The sequence below is a fragment of the Seriola dumerili genome, unplaced genomic scaffold (assembly GCF_002260705.1).
Source record: "Seriola dumerili isolate Sdu_G_001 unplaced genomic scaffold, Sdu_1.0 BDQW01000449.1, whole genome shotgun sequence".
Taxonomy (NCBI): Eukaryota; Metazoa; Chordata; class Actinopteri; order Carangiformes; family Carangidae; genus Seriola; species Seriola dumerili.
In genome coordinates this window covers 5,509,324-5,532,959 of record NW_019174704.1, presented here as the reverse complement: position 1 = coordinate 5,532,959, position 23,636 = coordinate 5,509,324, and the positions used below count along the sequence as shown (strand labels likewise).

At 37.7% G+C, this 23,636-nt stretch overlaps 3 protein-coding genes across 5 annotated transcripts; 2 read left to right on the top strand and 1 right to left on the bottom strand.

Moving 5' to 3' along the window:
• Nucleotides 1-468: 468 nt before the first annotated feature.
• Nucleotides 469-5,050, bottom strand: LOC111234548 (cationic amino acid transporter 2-like). Its single transcript, XM_022762696.1, has 11 exons — nucleotides 4,681-5,050; nucleotides 4,322-4,477; nucleotides 3,977-4,146; nucleotides 3,670-3,796; nucleotides 3,094-3,316; nucleotides 2,719-2,855; nucleotides 2,138-2,265; nucleotides 1,420-1,474; nucleotides 1,087-1,253; nucleotides 721-829; nucleotides 469-611 (listed from the first exon to the last, which is right to left on the bottom strand). Exons 1-11 carry the CDS (start codon nucleotides 5,048-5,050, stop codon nucleotides 469-471), a joined length of 1,785 nt encoding a protein of 594 aa, XP_022618417.1.
• A 4,533-nt stretch (nucleotides 5,051-9,583) lies between these two features.
• casr (calcium sensing receptor) lies at nucleotides 9,584-13,665 on the top strand. Its single transcript, XM_022762772.1, has 6 exons — nucleotides 9,584-9,768; nucleotides 9,864-10,170; nucleotides 10,359-11,192; nucleotides 11,284-11,514; nucleotides 12,313-12,436; nucleotides 12,530-13,665. The coding sequence occupies exons 1-6, from the start codon at nucleotides 9,584-9,586 to the stop codon at nucleotides 13,663-13,665; spliced, it is 2,817 nt and encodes a 938-aa protein (XP_022618493.1).
• A 2,534-nt stretch (nucleotides 13,666-16,199) lies between these two features.
• On the top strand, nucleotides 16,200-23,377 carry b4galt4 (beta-1,4-galactosyltransferase 4). 3 transcript variants are annotated; one of them, XM_022762660.1, is made up of 7 exons: nucleotides 16,200-16,410; nucleotides 17,836-18,382; nucleotides 19,084-19,316; nucleotides 21,096-21,283; nucleotides 21,469-21,591; nucleotides 21,719-21,823; nucleotides 21,951-23,377. In XM_022762660.1, the coding sequence occupies exons 2-7, from the start codon at nucleotides 18,121-18,123 to the stop codon at nucleotides 22,084-22,086; spliced, it is 1,047 nt and encodes a 348-aa protein (XP_022618381.1). In that variant the 5' UTR covers nucleotides 16,200-16,410; nucleotides 17,836-18,120; the 3' UTR covers nucleotides 22,087-23,377. The 3 variants fall into 3 exon arrangements, with proteins under 3 accessions (XP_022618381.1, XP_022618380.1, XP_022618382.1); XM_022762659.1 differs by lacking the exon at nucleotides 16,200-16,410 and adding an exon at nucleotides 16,450-16,739; XM_022762661.1 differs by lacking the exon at nucleotides 16,200-16,410 and adding an exon at nucleotides 16,450-16,808.
• Nucleotides 23,378-23,636: the final 259 nt, after the last annotated feature.

Below are 23,636 nucleotides of genomic sequence, written 5' to 3'. Positions count from 1 at the left end.
TATAGCCTTGAATACTTAAATAGTGGCGCTTTACCATTAAATATTATTCTTTATAAAAATCTTGCACACCCCAGGACTGTGGTGCATCAATGTCAAGAAGTGAAACAGTAAAATAAAAACACAATACTGAATGAAGTCTCATGCAGGGATACTGCAAGTAGATAGATAGATAGATAGATAGATAGATAGATAGATAGATAGATAGATAGACAGATACTTTATTTATCCCTTAGGGAAAATACATGTGTGAGTTATGTATATGATTGTGGTTCACTGACATTATCTAATCATGAAAACAAATCTAAAAAAATCTTTCATTCAATTTCACAGAACACAAGAACAAAATAGAGGTCAGAGGTCATGAGGGAAATGCTTTTTATCTTTCTAAACTTGGCCACATTTTTATTGAAATCAAAGCACTTGTGCCCATTGCATGTTTTTATCAGTCAATCAATCGTGTCACATTGTTTAGCCATTGTAATCTTGTCCAGGTTCAATGTTTTGTACTATATTCGTGGTGATGCTGTGAATACTGACTCGGTTGTGTGAATTTTGAAGCCTTTGCTTCTGCACACTGTGCTGAACACCATAACAAAAGTAGATGATTAAACCTGTTGAAAGAAAAGTGACATCACCACTGGTCATGCTCACATTATTTGATATTTTGGCACATTTTGTTTAAATGAAATTGTGTATTTTGTAGTGAGATTGATCACATACCTACTGCCATCCATACTGCATAGCGGATCCATGTGTCCGATCCAAGTTGAACCATAAGATAGACATTGGCAAAGGTGCTGAAAACAGGAAGCAATGGCACTAAAGGAACCTGTACATATGAAAAAGCAGAAACATTGTGACAGGCAAAATCAACACAAAGAAAAAATACCCAATTTCCCTGTTTAAAACTTTACAGTTGCAAGAAATACATGAAGTGTCACCAGTTTGCCATTTTTTTTGTTGAGAGTGATTTCCTACAGGTTACAAGTTAATAACTTCAGTATTAACATTTCACCGCATGAAATAAATAACTACTTAATTACATTTATTCCCAGGAAACCAGAGCTTAAGTTAGATGAGGTATACCATGAAAGCAGCTTTTGTTGCACTTTGTGGTTGTCTCCAGATGATCAGGATACTGAGGACCAGCATCAGTACGATCACAGAGACGCAAAGTAAACTCCACCACTCAAGGGCCTGCAGGGAGTCTACAGCCCCAGATATGAAGAGGCTTAGGGTGATAGCTAAAAAGACTGAGGAGAACAATGCAAGTTCCAATCATTATTAATCATCTATATGCAATGTAATGCTTAAGAATGGTGATAAAAAAGATCACTTACTAATAAAGACAGTTAAAACAGATACATTTTTTGATGTCCGTGCGGTGGCTTGTGAAGGAGGACCTAGTACTCCACTAACTGTGAAAGGTTCTGGTTTGCTGAAACTTGAATCCTCGCTCGGGTCTGCTTGGTATCTGTAAAAGTGAGGAAATATAAATAAATGTACCGAGGTGTAGGGTTAATATAGAATTTATGTCCATATATTGATGTAGCTGTGACTTCAACATGGGGTTTTATTTTTTCTTTATTTCCTGAATCACACAAATTTATGTGAATCCCTGTCTGCGGTGATGTTTCTCACACACACCAGACAGGTGTCATCTTATTTAACAATCTTTTGTAATTATCAGCCACTGAAGGCAGTTAAATGGAATTAATGTAGAAACTGCACAGTTTCAGCAGTTAATCAAACTATTGTGTACTATTACTTGTTAACCGATACAATTCGACAGCACAGCACAGAGAAATGTCCAGTTTTGTTGGTCTCCCCACCTTTAAAACAACTTTTCATTGTTTTTGCAGACATTTCTTGTTCTTATAAAAGTTTTTAAACTGTCAAATTTCACTGCCCTCAGTTACTTTATAGGATTATTATTATACCTATACTGTGAGACTATCTATAGGCATTGAGTTACACATGAACAAAAGCATTTTCTGTTGTTGACACTGTTTCATCTACAGATGCTATAAAGCCATATACACATCATAGAGCCACAGCATCGACACCACTCATAAAACATGAGCTTTCTCCCAAACAAATATAGTAACAATTAAGATTGCAGTAATAATATCATTACTATAAACACTTCTGATATTTCATACCTTAATATGAGGATACATATAGCAACAAGGGTGTAGGCAAAGAGGGTTCCAATTGACATCATGTCAACCAGCGCCTTCAGGTCAAATAACAATGCCATGATAGCTGAAAATACATGAATAAGTTATATTAACTTAATAATGTCCTCTTACACTCATTCCAGTAAATAATATCCCAACCTTAACTTTTCAGAGATTTAATACTCAAAATTCATGTAACACAGAGAGAGGGTCATCAGCTCATATGTATATACCTCTAATGTTGTTTTGGACAGGGCTACCATATGGAGACAGGGTTTACAGAGAAAGTGTATTGACAGTTTGAGATACACTGTGTGCCTGAAGTCATCAGTTGACACATAGTATGTATTCAGCAGATTTACTCAGCCCTGCACTATGCAGCTTGAAAGGGAAAAATTTACCTTTCGCCAAATATTGTCCCTCAACTAAATAAATACATTTAGACGTTTAGAATCAGTGGGGTGTTAATGAACCATTTTAGCATTGAGCATAAGGATGAACACCTAAGATCAAAACAGGAATAGGAACTATATATTACCTGCTACAACCCCCGAAGCCAGAGTTGCTATGACAGGACTTTGTCTGTCACTCATTTTACTGAGAGGTCTAAAGAGAAGGCCATCCCTGGCCATGGCAAAGAGAACACGGGGCATCGGGAACATTGATCCCAGTAGGCTGTGGGAAAAAACTCAAAGAACTCCATCAACAACAAATGGGTTGTTTATTCCAGTGATCTTCCTTTACAGAATGACCTACAGTATATGTATTCTACTTGTCAGCCAATGATAATGGGATGTTTTTGCTAATAAACTTAAAATACAAATTAACTAACCTAGACTGAAAATTTAATGTAACTTTTGATTTGATTGGTGGAATAGAGTGAAATTTGTAAATTACACACTGTGTTTCATACCTTGTTGACAGTGCACAGAGGGATCCCACAGCCACTGCATACTTTGCAGGGCCCCAACCGATGTATGTAAAGGCCACGGGCAGTGGGCTGTGAACACTCAGCAAATAATACGGCATCATAAGAGTCAGGGCAGCAGACACACCAAAATATGCCAAGAAGCAGATGAGAAGGGACGCCACAATACCGAGTGGGATCGACTTCTGAGGGTTTTGAACTTCTTCTCCTAAGGAAAAAACACATTTTAATTTGTACTAATCTATACAATAGCCTATTATGCACCCTCAGCACTTACAGTGTACTGTGTCTGTGTAAATTCAATGTATAGTCCAACAATGTGTATAAAGTCTTTAGCTATACTATATTTACTATACTTTTAAGCATTTATTAGCACCAAGCACAACCAGAAACATATACATTTAACATGTTTATGTTTCAATTACGTCCCTCCCACCTGGGGCTGAAAGTCATTCAGATCCTTTATTTTTATTTTTATTTTACCTTCCCTCTGTATTATCAGTGGCAGTTGTCAACAGTTATGTTACAAGAAATTTTCTTGCTGGACCTCCTTTAAATTACCTGTTGTGGCAATGCAGTCAAATCCGACAAACGCATAAAAGCAAGTGGCTGCTCCTGCTAATGTGCCCTCAAAGCCAAAAGGGAAAAATCCCCCACTGCCATATCTGGAGGTTTCATTCAGTGATGTGTGGTTTCTGCAAAGAACAGACACATTGATGTTTGGTCATTCAATAATAATCGATGAACTGATTGATAATTATGTATTTTAGAACCCATATTTAGCCAGGGAAATCACTTGAATATTTCTTATTATGGAAAATACATTTCTACTAAACACAGTCATGTGTGGGGAAAGCATGTTTTTTATTAATGATACGCACTCATATCCACTCAGGAGAGAATCTTCAGAGATGTACCAGTTGTTGACGTCCCCCTTTATGAAGCCAGAGAGGATAACAAACACCAACACCAGGATGTTAACTGCTGTAAAAACCTTGTTTACGATGGCTGACTCTTTCACACCAAATGCAAGAATCCCTAGAAAGAAAAGACAAAATATAAAGTTCATCATGACTTTGAATCCAGTCAAAGTTTGTTCGTCAAAAATAGAAAAATACTCAAAATACATGAAAAATATGTTTCAGATTGTGAATATCTAAAGTTATTTTCCTTTATTTTTCACACATAAATTACATATAATTGTGAAACTTGCCTGCCAAGAGCATTATGAGGCCAGCTGCAAAAAAGTCTGGGTAGGGAGCTAATCCAGGTAAATCCATTGCAGCCTGTTTGCCCAGAGAGCTGGTGATAACATTTCCAATGAGGTCATCGAAGGTCCCACTCCATGCTCTGGCTACACTTGATGTCCCTTAAAAACAACAGTAAACAAGAAGGAGACACACAATGAGTGAATTCACCTAGAGATTCATAAATGTTTTCTTCACTTTACACTTGAGACTCATGTTATCAAAAGTTTATGAGAAAAGAAAGTATTTACTAGAGATTTTTCTAAGATGACAGTTAAACATCCATCATATAGTGAAAATGTAGTCAGAGAGACATTATCCTCACCTATGACATAAGACAGCAACAGGTTCCAGCCAGTGATAAAAGCCCATATCTCTCCCACGGTCACATAGCTGTAGAGATAGGCAGAGCCAGTCTTGGGAACACGAGCTCCAAATTCAGCATAACATAGTCCTGCAAAGATGGAGGCAACCGCTGCTATCAGGAAAGAGATTATGATACTCGGCCCGGCCACGGCTCTGGCCACTTCTCCCGACAGCACATACACGCCGGCCCCCAGTGTGCTGCCGACCCCAAGAGCCACCAGGTCGAGGGTGGTCAGGCACCGCCGAAAGTTGGACACTTCACCCTCAGGCTCCAGAGGTTTCCTACGGGACAAACTCTGCAGGAACAGCAGAATCTTTGCACCAGGCATCCTATTAATCAAGACAGTTTGTGTTCATTGTTAGGACTGCTCATGACAAATACACACAAATGGTATAGTTGAGGACTGACTCAAGCAAAGTCAACAGACAAACCAGAAAATGTCTTGGTAGACAGCGGTGTATAGCTTGTGATTTTAAATAAAAACTCAGTACACATTATGTTATTTCAAAAATAACAAGAGGCACAACAACCAACTCAATAACATTTTCTGGTCAAAGGAGGGAAACCTCTCTTTAGAAAATGTAATATGTCCATTTACAAATCAAAATGCTACCATTGAAAACATGAGACACAAATAAAGTCTTTGATGGTTAAAAGTTATCTGCAGCTTTTTGTTTGATTATAGACTATTTAATCAGAACAATCATTGCAACAGTTTGAAACCACAAAAAAAAAAAATGCAAGTCTGAGATAGACACAGGAAAAAGTCATTTTCACAAGATGTACATATGATTTTACTGTTTGTGATATAAAATGGATGCAGCTGCAAGCAGGTTTTTGAGCCTTCAGATCACTGAGAAATGAACAATATCACTTTTCAAGCACACATACACACTAACTTCCTGTTCATATATTATCCTTATCACATAGAGCACTTCCTGCACAGGTATTCATAGTATTCATTCCCACACAATGTAAATATAGAAATAATGTTGGAGAATAACAAAATAGTACCAAATGTAACTTCTCCTTCATTGCTTGTAATTATTTCATATGTCATCGTTGGGCAATTTACTGTAAAGGCCTGTGTGTATGAAACAGGAAGAAATTAAAGTAGGTGTTAGCTTCATTAATGTACATTTATCATTTTACTGTTTTCATGATGTATCAGTGATTCATCATGAGTCAGATAACATATTTTTATTTGAAAAGAAAAACAGAACAAGCCTTAAGATGAACTGAACAAACTTTTTGTACTAACTGATCACAACCAGCAGATTATTTAGTGAATATAAGAAAGACATTCTTACCTTTTCAGCTGAAAGCAGCAGTCTGTGTGACTGTGTTTTGATCTGGCCCAGACCACACTATATGTGAGGATAAACCCATTCACCATGAACTCCTCACAGCTCAACATTTTTGACACATTATGTTACATTTCAGACATACGTGCCATTTCTGAAAAAGACATGATCCGAATGATTTGTGTGAGGACACTGTCGGCATGTCAAACGATGTCATAACTCTCACAGAGTGACTGATAAAACATTCTGTTTGTCTGTTTCTTCATTTTATGTGTAGATGAGCATCAAAATGTGTCTTAAGCTTCTTGAAATTGTTGGTCATCTCTGACAGATGACTCCTGTATGGATTTTTAAATTAAATTATTAAATGAACACATCATCATTCCTGGAAAATGCAGGAAATGGATCATAATGTCATTTTCTGAAATTTGAAATAAAAAGATTATTAAAATAATACGTGTTTACATATTTTTTTAAGTTTCATTTGTGATATAGAGGGCAACAAAATTGAACAGTGCACACAATCAACATTCCCTGCCATTCATTTAAACCTAATCCTGAGACCTGTTTAAAGTACTGCTGTCACCTTGCGTCACCTTTAGTGTCATTTTAATTGTGTGATTTCAAATGTATTTTTGTGTATTTTTTGTGTATGTATTTTTTTTTTTCTAAAAACAAAAATACATTCACCAAGTTATTACAATTAAATATGAACACAAAGTTAAAATGATTTGAACTTTTTTTAATTTGATTTATTTTTCTACTCTGGGCTGAAAAGATCAGTGCTGAATGAAAACATTAAAAATCATCACAAAGTTTAACAAAGCTGAGGATTTCTAGTGCGGGAATACTTTTAATTAAGAGTGCCCCCATCAGTTAATTGCACTTTTAACTCAAGATCCTGAAACCTGTCCCGACCTCCAATAACTGCTGCAAAAAGAAAATGTAAAAGAAAAGAAATCTCTCTCCTCTAATTCTATTTTCTTATTATCAACAGAAAGTTGTGTGTTTGAGTTTGAATTATTGTAACTTTATAAAGAACAACAATATGGCAACTACAAAATCTGGAAACTAAAACTGTGATTATCTGTGTTTGATCAGTTGCCTCATCCTCCAAGGAGGTCAGTGTTTTCAGCTCTGTGAAGACAAGTTCTGGAAACCTTTCAGGATTTCTGAATCTCCTGTTGTTGATCAAGCAGCTCTAACATACTGAGGTCTGCCTGTTGCTTTCCTAATTGGTTTTTCTTTATCTAATTAAACTTTCTTACAGCTGGAGCGTTTTCTTCTAGCTGTGAAACAGTTAAATTTTAAGTTTTAAATCCCCTTTTAGGATCCTCTATATGTCTGACGCCTTGTCAACACAGTGTTGGGTTGGGACACAGGTAAGTCAACATGTTGTAAACTGAAATTGTTTTCACTGGAGACATCTGCTCAGCAACAAAGTGAAGATTCGTTCATCGGAGCATAAGGAGACAACTAATTGTTTGAGGAACGTAATGGTGCAGTCCATTGCTTCCAGGGGCTCCTGGTATCATGCTGCTGCTCTGCTGGTAAACGCCAGATTAAACCTGCCTGGAAAACTGATCACTGGATGTTAAACACATGCAGACACAGGCACCAGGAAAGGCTGAGGGTTCGAGGAAATTCTATGTGTGTCCCAAGAGTACTGAAAAACATGTCTACAGTTTTATTTTTTTCATTGAGGAAATAAACATGTTTATGTTCAACTGTGGCACATTGGACTTAATTTAATATGTGTTTGAGAGATGAAATAAAAAATGTGCTTGAAGAAGAAATTATTGTTATACATCATATATGAATATGAAAGCCCCAAACATCCAGGTATACAAGTATTAATGAAGGTGGCAGACAATGAAAAACTTAACAACCTTCTCTTTTATCTTATAGATGTTGTCAGTGAAAGCAGCTACTTGGTTGTATTCCTGTAATGTTGTAGTAATAGTAGATCATTACAAATTAAAGTAACCCTCCCAACTCATTCTGTGCCACTTTAGGTTGTGATGACTTTGGTTCAGGAGGAGTGAACTGTGAGTAGACTTCATTAGCTGAAGGAAATGGACTACCCCTCTCTCTGTTAATGATTCATCTGCAGAAAGAGGTTCAGAAGCTGAGACCATTGTCCAGTAAGTTCATTCAGCACCCTGGATATTTTGGGAAAAGGCTTAAAAAAATCAGTGTATAGCTGCAGATTAACTGCTTCAAGTGTATTTGAAACACACTCCGGCGTTCAGGCGGTAAGTTTCATCCTGTGTTATAGTCCATGTTTGATGTTTTAATTGTTTTACTTTGGGAATTGAAAAGCAGTGAAGAACTGTTTTAGAGAATTCAGAAATAGTCATCTTATTTATTAATTTAGCCTGTCAGTAATTTAAAACAGATGATAATATTACAGTCTTTGCTGACTGTACTTTGCTGGAAAACTGTGTGATTTAATCTATTTTTATCAATTTGGAACAGGTGGAAATTATGTGATTTGTATTTTCTTTTCTTTTTTTTTGTTATTTCCAAAAAGAATACTTAGGAGACATTGGATACTAACACTGGACATTGGATCATTACATAATTATATCCTACAATATAATTAAATCTAATTATTTTTTGAACGCAAAATATGCTTTCCATCCAAAACACTGGCAATAATAAATTGATGGTAAAAAAATAGATTTTATATGGCTGTGCGTTGAACTTCCCTCAATAATGGTTAATGTGGCAAACAGCGACTCTTAAAGGCATTAGTTGCTTCATTATCACAGCTCTGCCCCAGCATTTTTCCAGCAGTATTAGCCAGTTGCAGTGAGACTGCTATGGCTTTTCTCCATGGTGACTGGGTTCACTGGCCACAGCGTGAGACCGAGCATTTGCAGGAAGGAGGGTCATTAGAGTGTGACTTCACCCTCAGCTCATGTAAATCCTGCTTCTATTTTGGGTGCAGATGGATATTTCAAGCAACCTGACCACCCTGTTACTGAGGTGTACAAATTCATCTCTTTTTAGAAACAGTACTAGAGAAGTCAACTCATTAAAAAAAACAATACAAACTCTTAAAAGATTTATATAACTGAGTAGTCCTTCTGGGTAATAACAGCCTTAGGTTATGTTGGCTTCTAACACCATTATGACCTTGTTTATATGGTAGAGTGAGCTCAGTGAGTTTATTAGATGGTATCACACACTACTACAGCACACAAATTATGTCTATATCTTGTTGAATTATCAAGAAAATTAAAATGACTTGATTATTTATTTATTATTATTATTAGCGGAAAATTTCCTTTAAAATTTCCTTTTGTACATGTTTGTTTTATAGGAAAAAAAATGATATCTGATGTGATTGTAGGCCTTTTGATTACTCTTGAACAAAGCCATAACATGTTTCTTGTTTTCATTTCTTCCTCCAGGTAGGCATTCTCATCAGTGCAAACATGAATAACACAAAACAGCGCAGCAGGCAGATTGGTGGGACAAGATTATACTGAGAATATCTTCACTCTGAGAAGTTGTGGAAAACAAGCCTACCCATTTGAAAAAAAAGAAAGATGAAACTAGTTCTGTATTATCTGATACTCTTGGGGTCCAGTTATGTCATTTCAACTTATGGTCCCCATCAAAGAGCACAGATGACTGGTGATATTTTACTTGGAGGTCTTTTCCCCATACACTTTGGTGTTTCATCCAAAGACCAAGACCTCGCAGCCCGACCAGAATCTACACAGTGTGTCAGGTAAAATTTGAGACTGGTTTATGTGTTGAAAAAAAGGATTTCTGAAAACTGACTGTGCTCAGCTCCTTTAAATTCATGCCATGTCGTTTTTGCAGGTTCAATTTCCGTGGTTTCCGTTGGCTCCAGGCCATGATTTTTGCAATTGACGAGATTAACAACAGCAGCACTCTCCTGCCCAACATCACTTTGGGCTACAGGATATTTGACACATGCAACACAGTGTCAAAAGCCCTGGAAGCTACCCTTAGTTTTGTGGCCCAAAATAAGATTGACTCCCTGAATTTAGATGAATTTTGTAACTGCACTGATCACATCCCAGCAACTATTGCGGTAGTAGGAGCAGCTGGATCTGCAGTCTCCACAGCAGTTGCAAACCTACTGGGTCTTTTTTATATTCCTCAGGTGAGTAACTGAACAGCATCTTTTTTATCCTGAAAATTCTGTTTGCATAAATGGAAACAATACTTCCTGGATGATGTAGTTTATCAACAAAATGACATAAAACTTTAATTTTGATTAAAGAAAACTAACACCAATAAGTAGGACATGATGAAAACCAGATAGATTAACATAAATCGTTCCTGTTTCAGATCAGCTATGCCTCTTCTAGTCGTTTACTGAGCAACAAGAATCAGTACAAGTCCTTCATGAGAACCATTCCTACAGATGAGTACCAGGCCACAGCCATGGCAGACATCATTGAGCACTTTGAGTGGAACTGGGTCATTGCTGTGGCCTCGGATGACGACTATGGACGCCCAGGGATTGAAAAATTTGAAAAGGAAATGGAAGAGCGAGACATCTGCATTCACCTAAATGAACTCATTTCTCAGTACTTTGAGGATCATGAAATCCAAGCTCTGGCTGACAGGATTGAGAACTCCACAGCCAAAGTAATCGTTGTGTTTGCCAGCGGGCCAGATATCGAGCCTTTAATCAAAGAGATGGTCAGAAGGAACATCACAGATCGCATTTGGTTAGCCAGCGAAGCATGGGCAGGCTCCTCCCTTATTGCTAAACCAGAGTATCTTGATGTTGTGGCAGGGACTATTGGCTTTGCTCTAAAGGCGGGGCGGATACCTGGCTTTAGAGAGTTCTTACAACAAGTCCAACCAAAGAAAGACAGTCATAATGAATTTGTCAGGGAGTTTTGGGAAGAAACATTCAACTGTTATTTGGAAGACAGCCAGAGACTGCAAGAAAGTGACAGCACCAGCTTCAGGCCTTTGTGTACTGGTGAGGAAGACATCACAAGCGTTGAGACCCCGTACCTGGATTACACACACCTTCGTATCTCCTATAATGTGTATGTTGCAGTGTATTCCATTGCACAGGCCCTGCAGGACATACTCATCTGTACACCTGGACATGGACTTTTTGCCAACAATTCCTGTGCAGATATAAAGAAAATGGAAGCGTGGCAGGTAAAAACATTACATTTTCCTATAACCAAAGCAATTAAATACCTAATTTCATGATATGTGAATAATCCAAATGTGTATTTCTGCTGCACAGGTGCTGAAGCAGCTCAGACATTTGAACTACACCAACAGCATGGGTGAAAAGATGCACTTTGATGAGAACGCAGACCTGGCAGCGATCTACACCATTATAAACTGGCACAGGTCTGCTGAGGATGGCTCTGTGGTGTTTAAGGAGGTTGGATATTACAATATGCACGCTAAGAGAGGAGCCAAACTGTTCATTGACAAGACAAAGATTTTGTGGAATGGCTACAGCTCAGAGGTCAGTCAAACTGTTTTGTTGCAGATGTTCTCATCAGTGCATTCCTGTGTTTCCTGTTATTTGGTGTGTTTTTTTCATTCTCCTGGCATGATATCTTTACAATTGTCAGTAGTTAATCAGAGCAAGGAAGGAAAACATTGAGACCTGCCAATAAAGCAGAAGACTTTGCAAACATACATTGTTAGACATTTTTTCTGGAAAGCATCTTACAGCTTAGATGATCCTAATACATAGATTTGAGGTATTTTTAGCCTTAGAGTTGCATCAACAGATTTTTTTAGCTACTTGGGGGCAGTAGAACAAGCAGAAAACACAGCACTGAAATATTAACGCCTTATAAAATTGTTCTGGTGAACATGTTTGCAATCAATGACAAATCTGGCAGACATGGAGTAACATTAGCAATAAACTGGAGTCATGTTTGTGTCCACCTGAGGATTGAAAGTCAAATATTCACTCTCATTTTAGCCCCTATTTGTTCTCCACCAACTCCTTGAGAGAAATATCTGGCTCTTTAGCTGCTAAATGCTCTGATGTAGTCACTAGCTACTTGCTAGCTTTGTCTGGGCAGGTAGCATACAGCTATTTAATCAAATGGAAATAAGACTATTAAGAGCAGTAATAATGAACTTAATCAACAGTATATTTGATGGCTGTAAAACCAAAACAGTGAAATGAAAAATGCTAAAACGCTTGGGTTGATCACATTGAGTAACCATATATGTGCAGCTACATCCATTCTAAGTTTATCTTCTGCTTTTTCTCATGCATCCTTTCTGTCCATTTCACATCCTACAGGTGCCATTCTCTAATTGCAGTGAGGACTGTGAACCTGGCACCAGAAAGGGGATCATAGATAGTATGCCCACATGCTGCTTTGAATGCACTGAGTGCTCAGATGGAGAGTACAGTAATCATAGAGGTATTAAGAATCCAAACATTCACAATCTCATTCTACTAATGTTACGCCTTGCTACTATTGCAGTTTTAACACACCATGTTTTTATTTACACAGATGCCAGTGTTTGCACCAAGTGTCCAAATAACTCCTGGTCCAATGGGAACCACACATTCTGCTTCCTGAAGGAAATTGAGTTTCTCTCTTGGACAGAACCTTTCGGGATAGCTTTGGCCATATGTGCAGTGGTGGGTGTTGTCTTGACAGCCTTTGTGATGGCAGTCTTTGTCAGATTTCGCAACACCCCAATAGTGAAGGCCACAAATCGAGAATTGTCCTACGTCCTCCTGTTCTCACTTATCTGTTGCTTCTCCAGCTCTGTTGTCTTCATTGGCGAGCCGCAGGATTGGACGTGCCGTTTACGCCAACCTGCCTTTGGGATCAGTTTTGTTCTCTGTATCTCCTGCATCCTTGTGAAAACTAACAGAGTACTTTTGGTATTTGAGGCCAAGATCCCTACAAGTCTCCATCGTAAATGGTGGGGATTAAACCTACAGTTTCTGTTGGTGTTTCTGTGCACATTTGTCCAAGTCATGATATGTGTGGTTTGGCTTTATAATGCCCCTCCTTCCAGTTACAGGAATCATGACATTGATGAGATCATTTTTATCACCTGCAACGAGGGCTCTGTGATGGCTCTTGGGTTTCTTATTGGCTACACATGCCTCCTGGCAGCTATATGTTTCTTCTTTGCATTTAAATCACGGAAACTTCCAGAAAACTTCACAGAAGCTAAGTTCATCACTTTTAGTATGCTTATATTCTTTATTGTTTGGATCTCTTTTATCCCTGCCTACTTTAGTACTTACGGCAAGTTTGTTTCAGCTGTGGAGGTCATTGCTATACTGGCATCCAGTTTTGGGATGCTGGCCTGTATCTTCTTCAACAAGGTCTACATCATTCTCTTCAAACCATCCAGGAACACCATTGAGGAGGTCCGATGCAGCACCGCAGCCCACGCTTTCAAAGTGGCTGCCAAAGCTACACTAAAACATAGCACAGCTTCAAGAAAAAAGTCCAGCAGCATTGGTGGATCTTCTGCCTCGACTCCGTCCTCATCCATCAGCCTCAAGACCAATGGCAATGACTGTGACACGACTTCAGGAAAGCATAAGCCAAGGGTGAGCTTTGGCAGTGGAACAGTTACTCTGTCCTTGAGCTTTGAGGAGTCAAGGAGGAGTTCACTGATGTGATAGCATATGTGTGGATGTGTCAAGTTTCAGCTTCATCAGTCCCATTAATACAGTGTGTTTCGGACTTTATTTTGAGATGCATTTACATGTAGACTTTTTCATCTTCCCATTTTCTTAACATTTTGTCAGAAAGATGATGTTTCACTTGAGAACAACATCACTGCAGATAATATACTGGAATGTACCTGAATCCTGTGACTTACTGATGTAAACTAAGCTTGCTAATAAGAAGAAGACTTTTTGTACAATTAAAAACATTAAATTACATCCTTGAGTTTTTTTTCTCTTCATATGGATGGTATCTTGTTTAGATTTGTGACGTCTTAGTTCACGGAATATCTATCTATCTATCTATCTATCTATCTATCTATCTATCTATCTATCTATCTATCTATCTATCATTTACATAAACCAAATTCAAAGCTTGGTTAGAACAGCAGGCAACTGAGGTTCATTAACAAATTGACTGTGGTGGTACAGTAACACTGTGTTCAGCACAAAGACCTGGCTGGTGACACAGAACAACACTGAACCAGTCGACAGCACAGAACCTTCAGTTGAGACCACAGGATGCATGAGTCATAGTGTAAATACACAATTACTGGATGTCGACAAAATGTTCCATACTTAGTGATTACGTTCTTCTGTGGTCAATCACAAGACAACAAAAGAAATGGAAGTATAGTGCCTCAACATAACATTGTGAAATCCATGCCAAGTCATGCATCACATGTACAGTAAAACTAATTCATATTCTCTCTGAAATATAGATCTGAATAAAAGAACAAACCCAGACTACATAAAAAACAAAAGAAAAGAATGAACATACTAATGGAGGTCTACAGAGAACTTTCTTTGCTTGCTTTTCACACATCTCTAACAACTGTAAGGCCTATCTCACATGTTAATGTCATTCTCGCTATAGGCCCACACCACACAGTCATGTCCTCACAGTATGGGGGAGGTATAGGGAGGCAGGGGGAGTAGTTTGAGGAAGGCATTGTTTATTCTACCCTAACTCTGTCTGATTGTTACTGTAACTGTGAAGCCATTAAGCTGTAACTATTTCCTGAGTAGAATAGAGTCTTGGCCTATGAAGTAATAACAGAAGAATAAAATAATAAAATCATAATATTCTTTCTATCTATCTATCTATCTATCTATCTATCTATCTATCTATCTATCTATCTATCTATCTATCTAGCCAGCTAGCTATCTAGCTATCTAGCTATCTTATCTATCTATATACTAATATTGATAATATTTGTGTTCTGAAATTATATTCATTTTGAACACAGGAGTTTACTTGTTATGTAAGTCAATATTGTTTGATCATGCTCTGAAGGGATAGGATAAATGTTTGAATTTCACCAAAGGCTAGTTGTCAAAGCTTGGACATTTATAACTCAACAATGCTACCCTAGGAATTGCACCAATGGAAAATCTCTGGCAAAATCCACCACATAGATCTTTCCTAAAGGGAATGTCTCAATATATAGGCTAAGGGAAAAATGTAAAAAAAAAAAAAAAAAGTAGGTAAAAAGGCATTTGAGGGCTTCAGCACCTCCCACATTGCTTAACAAGAAGATGACATGCTGGGACACTCAGGATCATGGCTGACCACCTGAGCAGGCTGGAGCAGCTGCACAACTACCTCCTCTGTTAGCAGGAGGAAGACCTTTATCCTCCAGTGGAGCCCAGCAGAGAGACCAGCATGTTGTCATGTGTCTGAACTGCAGGGAGCGGTGAGACAAGATTTTGGAAGAAATGACCAGGAAGCATTGAGTGATGGGGATGTTTAGCACAGCCCCAAGAAAAAACAGTAGAGGACAAGTCAACAAGGGCTCTGGCAATGTCCCACAGTTATTCAAATGAAAAACCATGAGCACACTGACATGAGTGCACACATACATTTTTCACATTGTTTTCCACAACACAGTTTCAAATTCTTCTAACCCCTTCACCCCTTTTATCTTAATAATCAACATTTTCTTCAACAATAAGGCACCGCTCTCATATATTTCTGTAAAGTACTGAGAACAATAGAGACAGTAGATAGAGACAAAATTGAAGAGAAAAATATTAAAGGCTACGCTGTATTTCATACAGCTTTTTCTCAATGACTGTTTTAACTCTTAGAAATCTGCATCGGGACCTTGGAATCATAGGATCCAAATTTTAGTCAAACATGGCATAGCTAATCTATCCATATAACTATTAGTACTTATTAGCGCTGCCAATAAATTCGTTAAAATGTCATTGTTATGCAGTATACCCTATTTAACATACAGTATGATACTAATTTTGATCAAAGGGTTTTCATCAGTGATAATGATGACGTTTGCCCCACCGTGGATATAACAAATGGAGGTCCCAGGAGTGGCAACCATTATTTTGAAAACAACCAACCGGAAGTATTTATACAACACACTCCCCATGCTTTGAGCTTAATCAAGCCACCTTAAAAATAACCATCGTTTCCCGTTTATTTCTTCTGCCTTCAAAATAAAAGCTATTATGTGTGACTCATGGTTTCAGTCAAAAACTAAAATGGATTCACAGACATTCTAAGGTATCTGCTGAATGCTGAACAAATTTCGGGAGATCTTCTGAAGACTATTTTGAGGACTAAGAATATGGTCACGGCTAAATAGGAAGCAGAAATGTGTGTGTTGGAATGTTGGCTTGACAGCGTGTTGTCGTCTGGTCCTGGGTGACAACCTGGAAAATTAGCTTGTGTATGAGGTAAGCTATGCCAGCCAAACCACACCTCTGTGGCAGGGAAGGACGGACTCGCTTTTCACTGAAACAAAGTCGTACTGTGTTTTGCCTCCACAGTGGGCGACTGATATGGCTAAAATTTAACTTTTAATATTTAACTTTTATAGCACTGTAACTTAACAGTGCCATTTCCGCATTTGTCAGTAAGCTAACAGCTAGGTAAAACCTACAATCTATGGTTAAAACAAGTGAGTTCATATGGGCACATTTACAGCCAGTTCACGGCACAAGGTATAGATCGGACAGATAGGACAGCATGGAGGAGAAGAAGGAGCTGTCAGCGATGTAAAAAGGTATTGTCCTGCCTGGAGTCTGTTCATGAACAACGGCAAATATCTCGGCGATGCTCAGCGCTAGCTAAGGTTAGCATGTCACTGCCCCCAAAATTAACATCAACATACAGGTTTATGGAGATGCTGTGAGAGAATAGAATAGCTAAAAATGTCGAAGCTTAAACGTTATTCCTTGGATTTTTTCCTGCTAGAGAAAATAACCAAGACTTGACAGTTGACATTACTAGTTAAATGTTTATGCCCTGTATCTGCTGAATGTAGGTTGCTCAAGTAAATACAGCTGACGTTACTGTTCTAACGGCTATAATGGTTCACCTTCAGGTTAACTGTTACTGGAGCAGTTTTTGTCATTTTATTATTAAATAAGACTGTTATCATAAGTTTTATTTTGTGTTAGTCACTGTTCATGGTCACAGCTGAGTGTTGGCTTTGTTATGCAAATATTAATGATAGTAGTGACACGATTTGCCGATTAACTAATCCATGCACAGAAAATCAGTCCAATTTTCGTTAATGGCCGATAACAATGATTATCAGTCATTCCTTTAGGAGATTGTGATAGACACAAAATTATTATTTTTGTTGAGAAATGATTAATTTGTAGGATAATCGACAGTAACCGAAATCAATGTAAGCTATAACCATTCTTCATGAGCTAAACTGCCCTGTGAGATAACAGTAGTCACATGTGAAGGGTTCAGTTTCATTGTGGACAAGAGAGGGGAAATGTGAGGCTGAACAGCCGAGCGATGTGATACTGCACTTTGTCAAGAGGAACCAGAAGAAGTCAGGTGTACAGTTACTGAGTATAAAATTACTTTTCAGGAAGCCCTTTCAGTAGAGTGTAAGACAATAGATGGCTCTGGATAACAAAGTAAAGAAAAGAACAGTGAGAAAGGTGGAATAAAGACACTTAACAGGTATCTTTGTTTGTTTTCTAGGGTAACATCTCACCTGGTGGTTTTTATTGTTGTATGAACCTGTCCTGTCAGGGTGAAGTTTTGCACAAGAAGACATTGTAGTAGGCCTATCAGATTATGACTGCAATATATCCATTCTTGTTTGTAACATGATTTCTCTTTAAATCAATTCACAGGTCTCAGAGAACTACATTTTTTGGCCTCATCTCCTTAACCTGGATTTGGAGGTTTCAGCGATGGATTTCCACCCATACGTTTTTGTTACTTCACAGTGATCATTTCACTGATTGACTGTCCAGATCAGCAACATGTTTCACCACCATGGGATGACTGGTCAGTGTGTCTGTGGCTGTCAGTATGTTTGCTGAAATGTCCCACACGGAGGAAATATCTTAAACTATAGCATAACAGCAACCACAGTTGCCATTTTCACTGTTTCATATTAGCAAAGTCAAACAGCAATGGGCTTCTGTTCGCCTGTGTGCAAGGTTTTGCGAAGGGGGAAGTATATTGTACTGCTCTTTCTCTCGCTGTCACTTCTGGCATGGATTGCAACTTTTTCAGGCGAAACAGTTAAATCCATTCAGGTTTCCTCCGTCACAACACGAACTCTTGTCAAAGAAGACAGTCTAAGGGATAAACTTAACTCTTGGACTGCAGCACCTGCTCGCTTAAATACTCCACCACCAAAAGGCGAATGCCCTCAGGAGTCACCATTGCTACGTAAGTATACCTCAACGTACAGGTTAAAGAGGTGCCAAAGTTATGGTGTATGTTGTTTTAACTGGGTTAATTAAAAGAAAAATAGTCACCTCATCAGATGTAAACTAAAGTTGTCTGCTCATGATGCCCACTTGCTAAATTGGAATGGTTTGTCTCTGTTTTATATATATATATTTCTTTTTAAGTTCTCCACCTTTACACTGACTTCATGGCAGTGTAGATGAAACAGTGGTAGAGTAGATAAGTTAACTGCTATGTAATAAACCAACTGTTGAGAGGTTAGTTTCTCAAAACTAATGATGGTTGATTGTACTATTCATGACTGTAAATGATGGAGAACATTTAAAAACATATAAAATAGTAATTAAAACTGGTAAACACATTAAAAATGTTGTTTAATCCTGGCTATTGTTTTTCTGTGCTAAAGATAATTGATCTGTTAGTACAGTATGTTTATTACATGCTCATTATTTGCGAATTGTATTTGCAGCTGCTACATTTTGTCTGTCCTGAATGGGTCCAACAAGGCAGCAAAAGAAATAGTTTGAAATTACACAGTTGGAAAAATGTTTAAAATCGTTTTTTCAGTAAAGCATTTAAATGTCTTGCTCGTGACTTGATCTGCTTATTTTGTTATGAATCACGTATAGAAGAATGATCACTAGCACTTAAGACTCATATTGTGAACTCTCCTTCTGCAGAAGGAGCTGTGAAGCTGTCCTTTGAGTCCTCTCTGAAACTGAAGGATGTGGAGAGTGAGAACAAAGGAGTGACTGAAGGCGAGTATGAGCCCAAAGACTGTACAGCGAGGCAGAGCATAGCGATCCTCATCCCTCATCGCAACCGAGAGAGACACCTCCTCTACCTCCTGCACCACCTGCACCCCTTTCTGCAGAGGCAGCAACTACATTACGCCATTTATGTCATCCAGCAGGTATTGCTCCACATCGAGTACAGATTGACGTCACACAGTTTTCATATGAAATCAAATTATCATATCAGGGGACCACAATTACATTACATTCCATTACAATTATTAGTATTAGTAATTGTTTTAGTTTAAGTAGTTGTAGTTCAGGCTCCTGCTGGTAAAGATTTTACTTTTGTTTTTGCATATTTGCTAAAATTCCACTTTCCCGTTTCTCAACCAAAAAGTAAAGATTGGCACGATTGTATATCATAAAAAAATATGTTAGAATGATCAAATATGATGAAATTGCATCTGAGGGGCACAATCAGAGGAAAAAGAGCAACTTTAAGTGAAGAAATGTGAAGAAATATTATGTTTTTATGTATGTATATATTTATATTATGTGTAACTTTGTTGTGTTACTTTTAAAGTATTTTTTTCAAATGACAAAATTTCAAGTAAATAGTCAAGTAAAGCCAATTTTTATTTATATTGTGCCAAATCACAACTGAAGTTATCTGAAGACACTTTTCATATAGAGCAGGTCCAGACCATACTATTTATAATATTGATCACAGAGAGCAAACACTTAGTTACAGCGACTAGGAAAAACTTTAAAGAGGCAGAGAGTTCAAGCTGAACCAGGCTCAGGGTGGGTGGCCATCTGCCTCAACCGGTTGGAGAGAGGCAACGGGGTGCAGGAAAGAGAAGGAGGGAGAGAGAGGGAGAAGAAAGACAGAGAGAGGCACACAGCCCGGGCGCTCATGTGGTTGACGGAATAAACAAACAGTTACAATGATGCAGTGGTTTTCACAAAGTTTACAGTAATCTTGTTGGCAGGACAACACTAGGGACAACACACTATTGTGTGCTGTATATACTGGGTTTAACTGATGCATTGAGACTGAGACATGCCAGTGGTGGAATGGTAGCAGGTACAAAGCCTGAAATTGTGAAAGAATAAAGAGCTAAATGAAAGTTAAAGCATTACTAAAAATCAAACTTGCAAGCAAAAACAAACAATTGGCTACAGCATTTTCTTTCTCTAAATAATTGAGAAATCTGTTGGCCAGCTGTTTTCATATGGGTGTGTTCCTGCTGGAGAAATAAAACTTGTAGACGTCAAATGATGCAATCATGGTCAGTGTTGCACAAAGAAACAAGTGAACCAAAACTTATTCACATGCCAAAGGCAAATCATCTGCAACATAAAAATGTTCTCAGTAACCCAACAGAAAATTATTATTATCAGTAGGCAAACTACAGAGCGGTAAATATAGAATTACCTGAGTTGTTTGTGTGTGTGTCGGTTGGAAAAAAATGTATTTAAAAAAGAGACAGAAAAGACGAGCAATTCAGCTACATACAATCGATCTTAAATTATTAGCTTGTAATTTGAATGCAATGTACAAACCTGGATACACGCACATATTAACCAATATTAGTTGATTTCTTTTCTAACTTACTTGTAGAAAATATTTTGTTATGTTTTAGTTCCTGTGTGGTCATCTGGATTCATTTTGAGGCAGTATTTGACTTTCACGGTGGTTAAACATAGAAAATAGAATCATTAAATTGCTTCAGATTCAATTGGCAGGCATTAAATAATCCCTCGGAGCTGCAGCTATTCTGTACTCCGACCCTGTGGCCTATTGAAAATCTTTGTATTTTTTTTTAATGAATAAAGAATAGTGATACATCAAACACAAGAGAAGAACAGAAACATCTACACTGAGCTTTAAACTGCACATAAAGGACTATAGAAAACTGTGATTTTATTGTGTTTTCTTTTTTTTTTTAAAGGCTGGTAGTGCAACCTTTAACCGTGCCAAGTTACTGAATGTTGGGTATTTGGAAGCACTGAAGGACTACAGTTGGGAGTGTTTCATCTTCCATGATGTTGACTTGGTTCCTGAAAACGATCACAATTTATATGTCTGTGACAAGCAGCCCAAACACTTGGTGGTGGGCCGCAATGCCACAGGATACAAGTGAGTATATGACTAAAACTAAATTCTTGTAGGTTATGAGTCAGCAGTTAAACTTTATATTACCCTTGTGAATAAACATTGCGACATTAATGGATGGCAGTCTCCTCAGGCATGATATTTCCTTGAAAGGTCTGATATTATCTTTAAACAAACTGTAATTTTTCTTCCTAATCTTCAACTCTCAGGCTGCGTTACAAAGGCTACTTTGGAGGAGTCACAGCCATGACCAAAGACCAGTTTCTTCAAGTGAATGGATTCTCAAACACTTACTGGGGTTGGGGGGGCGAAGACGATGACCTTCGCATCAGGTGAGACAAACACAACTGAAAATAGTACTATGATTAGTGTTTTTTTGCACTAGTATGGATCAGACTGGCGGTGGTGCATATTCCTTCATTCATTCACTGATGCATGCGGGTCGGCTGTGTCGCGCAGGGTTGAGCTGCAGAAAATGAAGATTGTGCGACCGCCGGCTGATGTAGCTCGCTATACCATGGTGTTTCACAAACGAGACAGCGGCAATGAAATAAACAAGGACAGGTCAGTAAATGTAGAGATGCAGATAATGTGTTATGCATGTTTTATCATATTTTAGGTCAATTAAATGTGTGATTCCTGATTTGTGCTGTAAGTTAAATCACTTCAATGAACTTTTTTTTCCTCTCAGGATGAGGTTATTAGGACGAACACCACAGGTATGGAGAAAGGATGGACTCAACAGCTGCTCATATAAGACTTTGTCAGTAGAGAGGCTGCCTCTTTATGTGAATGTTACTGTGGATATTGGTAAGCCACAGAGTTGAGATTTCAAACAAGAACCCCTGCTGTGACCAAAAAATATTTTATGATATACTTTATACAGTATGCCAGGCCTCTGATGGCAGAAAAGCCACTACATATGTAAAACACAACACATTAAGCACACAAAATGCACATTGTTTTGATTAGTTTTTCATATTAAAATTGAGTTCAGGTGGCAACTGCATTAGCTGGTATGTCTTTGCATATTTTTGCATATCATGCTTAATTTCTTCATATTATTACCTGGCTTTCTTCATAATGTGTCTGGGAAGCAGAATTCCAAAAATTAAAATAAAACAGTTTTATTTTTCTTTCAAGGAATGATTGGCTTAGATCAAATTAAGAAGTTGGCCATAAATATTCCTGGTACTCAAACTATGTTGTTAAAACAACAAGCTGTCAGACTTCAATTAATTTATGCCTTATTATTTGCCTGCATGATATATTACAGCGTAAAACATGCTGTTTTATAAAAAGCCTGTTACACATGGACAGTGTGTATTTTGTGTGCTTCATTCTGTGGATACATTGACTACAGACACAGGTGTTGTCGTTTATTTTGCCCGAGCAGAGGATTTATAAGCCAGATAACAGAGCACCAGTGTAGGTGTGCAGAGCCTATAAGAGTAAGTTAATGCTGAGGTTTCTTGAACTCAAGGCTAGTAGATATGTTTTATTGAAACTGACATGTTCATGACAAAATGTAGACAATGAGTAATCTGAAATAAAATTAACACTGGATCAGTTCACAAGAATAATATAATAATAATAATAATAATATAATATTAATTGATTTTTTTTTTTTTCAAAACAAACTAACAGCAATAGAGCAACAGGCTTTTAGAGTACCTACAAAAATCCCTCTTAGACTGACCATTATTTTATTTTATACAGTGTTGAAGCACAGTGGATGTGATGAGGTCTTTTTTTAGATCAACGAAAAGGATATAAACAGATTATCATTTAATCTAAGTTAGGTTTAATTTATCTTCATTATCCAAATCTAAAATTTCTGGTGCTTGTTCATAGAAGACAAAGTGAACATATCAGTGAAATTCTAGAAATCTTAATAATGCTAGATATCTGAGGTCTTCCTCTTCTCAAACTCATAAAGTGAACATAATTACTTTGGGTATAAAGTTACAATATAGTTTTGCATCAGTCTTTCATCAGACAACAGATGAACCTTGAGGAAAAAAAAACTCAAGGACCACTGAAGCAATAACAATACATGGAAGGCTGATATCAAGTGATATTAAATTTCAATATTATTTAAAAAAAAAAAAAAAAAGGTTATTGATATTGGTTAACTATATGTCAAATTTGCAGCAGACTTTTTTACTTGTGACAGCAGGAAACACAGGACACAAACCTGAAACTGGCTCGCTCACATGAAATGCTGCCTTGTTAATATTATTTATTATGTGCGCGTTTCATGCTATGACATGTCAAAATGTCTGCTGTGAAAGAGCTCTGTTGGAAGGTTAAAATAATTTCTGCTCTTAAGATTTGGTCTGCTCTTAAATCTCTTGCTGCTCCACAATAATCCTAA

Excerpts from the sequence above, each read along its gene's own strand:
- LOC111234548 (XM_022762696.1), bottom strand. The coding sequence starts at position 5,050 with ATGCCTGGTGCAAAGATTCTGCTGTTCCTGCAGAGTTTGTCCCGTAGG. Across the intron at positions 3,317-3,669 it reads TGACTGCATTGCCACAACAG|GAGAAGAAGTTCAAAACCCT; the intron begins GTAATTTAAAGG and ends TTTTTTCCTTAG. Across the intron at positions 612-720 it reads TGCAGTATGGATGGCAGTAG|GTTTAATCATCTACTTTTGT; the intron begins GTATGTGATCAA and ends TTCTTTCAACAG.
- casr (XM_022762772.1), top strand. The coding sequence starts at position 9,584 with ATGAAACTAGTTCTGTATTATCTGATACTCTTGGGGTCCAGTTATGTC. Across the intron at positions 9,769-9,863 it reads GAATCTACACAGTGTGTCAG|GTTCAATTTCCGTGGTTTCC; the intron begins GTAAAATTTGAG and ends TCGTTTTTGCAG. Across the intron at positions 12,437-12,529 it reads AGAGTACAGTAATCATAGAG|ATGCCAGTGTTTGCACCAAG; the intron begins GTATTAAGAATC and ends TTATTTACACAG.
- b4galt4 (XM_022762660.1), top strand. The coding sequence starts at position 18,121 with ATGGGCTTCTGTTCGCCTGTGTGCAAGGTTTTGCGAAGGGGGAAGTAT. Across the intron at positions 18,383-19,083 it reads TCAGGAGTCACCATTGCTAC|AAGGAGCTGTGAAGCTGTCC; the intron begins GTAAGTATACCT and ends CTCCTTCTGCAG. Across the intron at positions 21,824-21,950 it reads AATGAAATAAACAAGGACAG|GATGAGGTTATTAGGACGAA; the intron begins GTCAGTAAATGT and ends TTTTCCTCTCAG.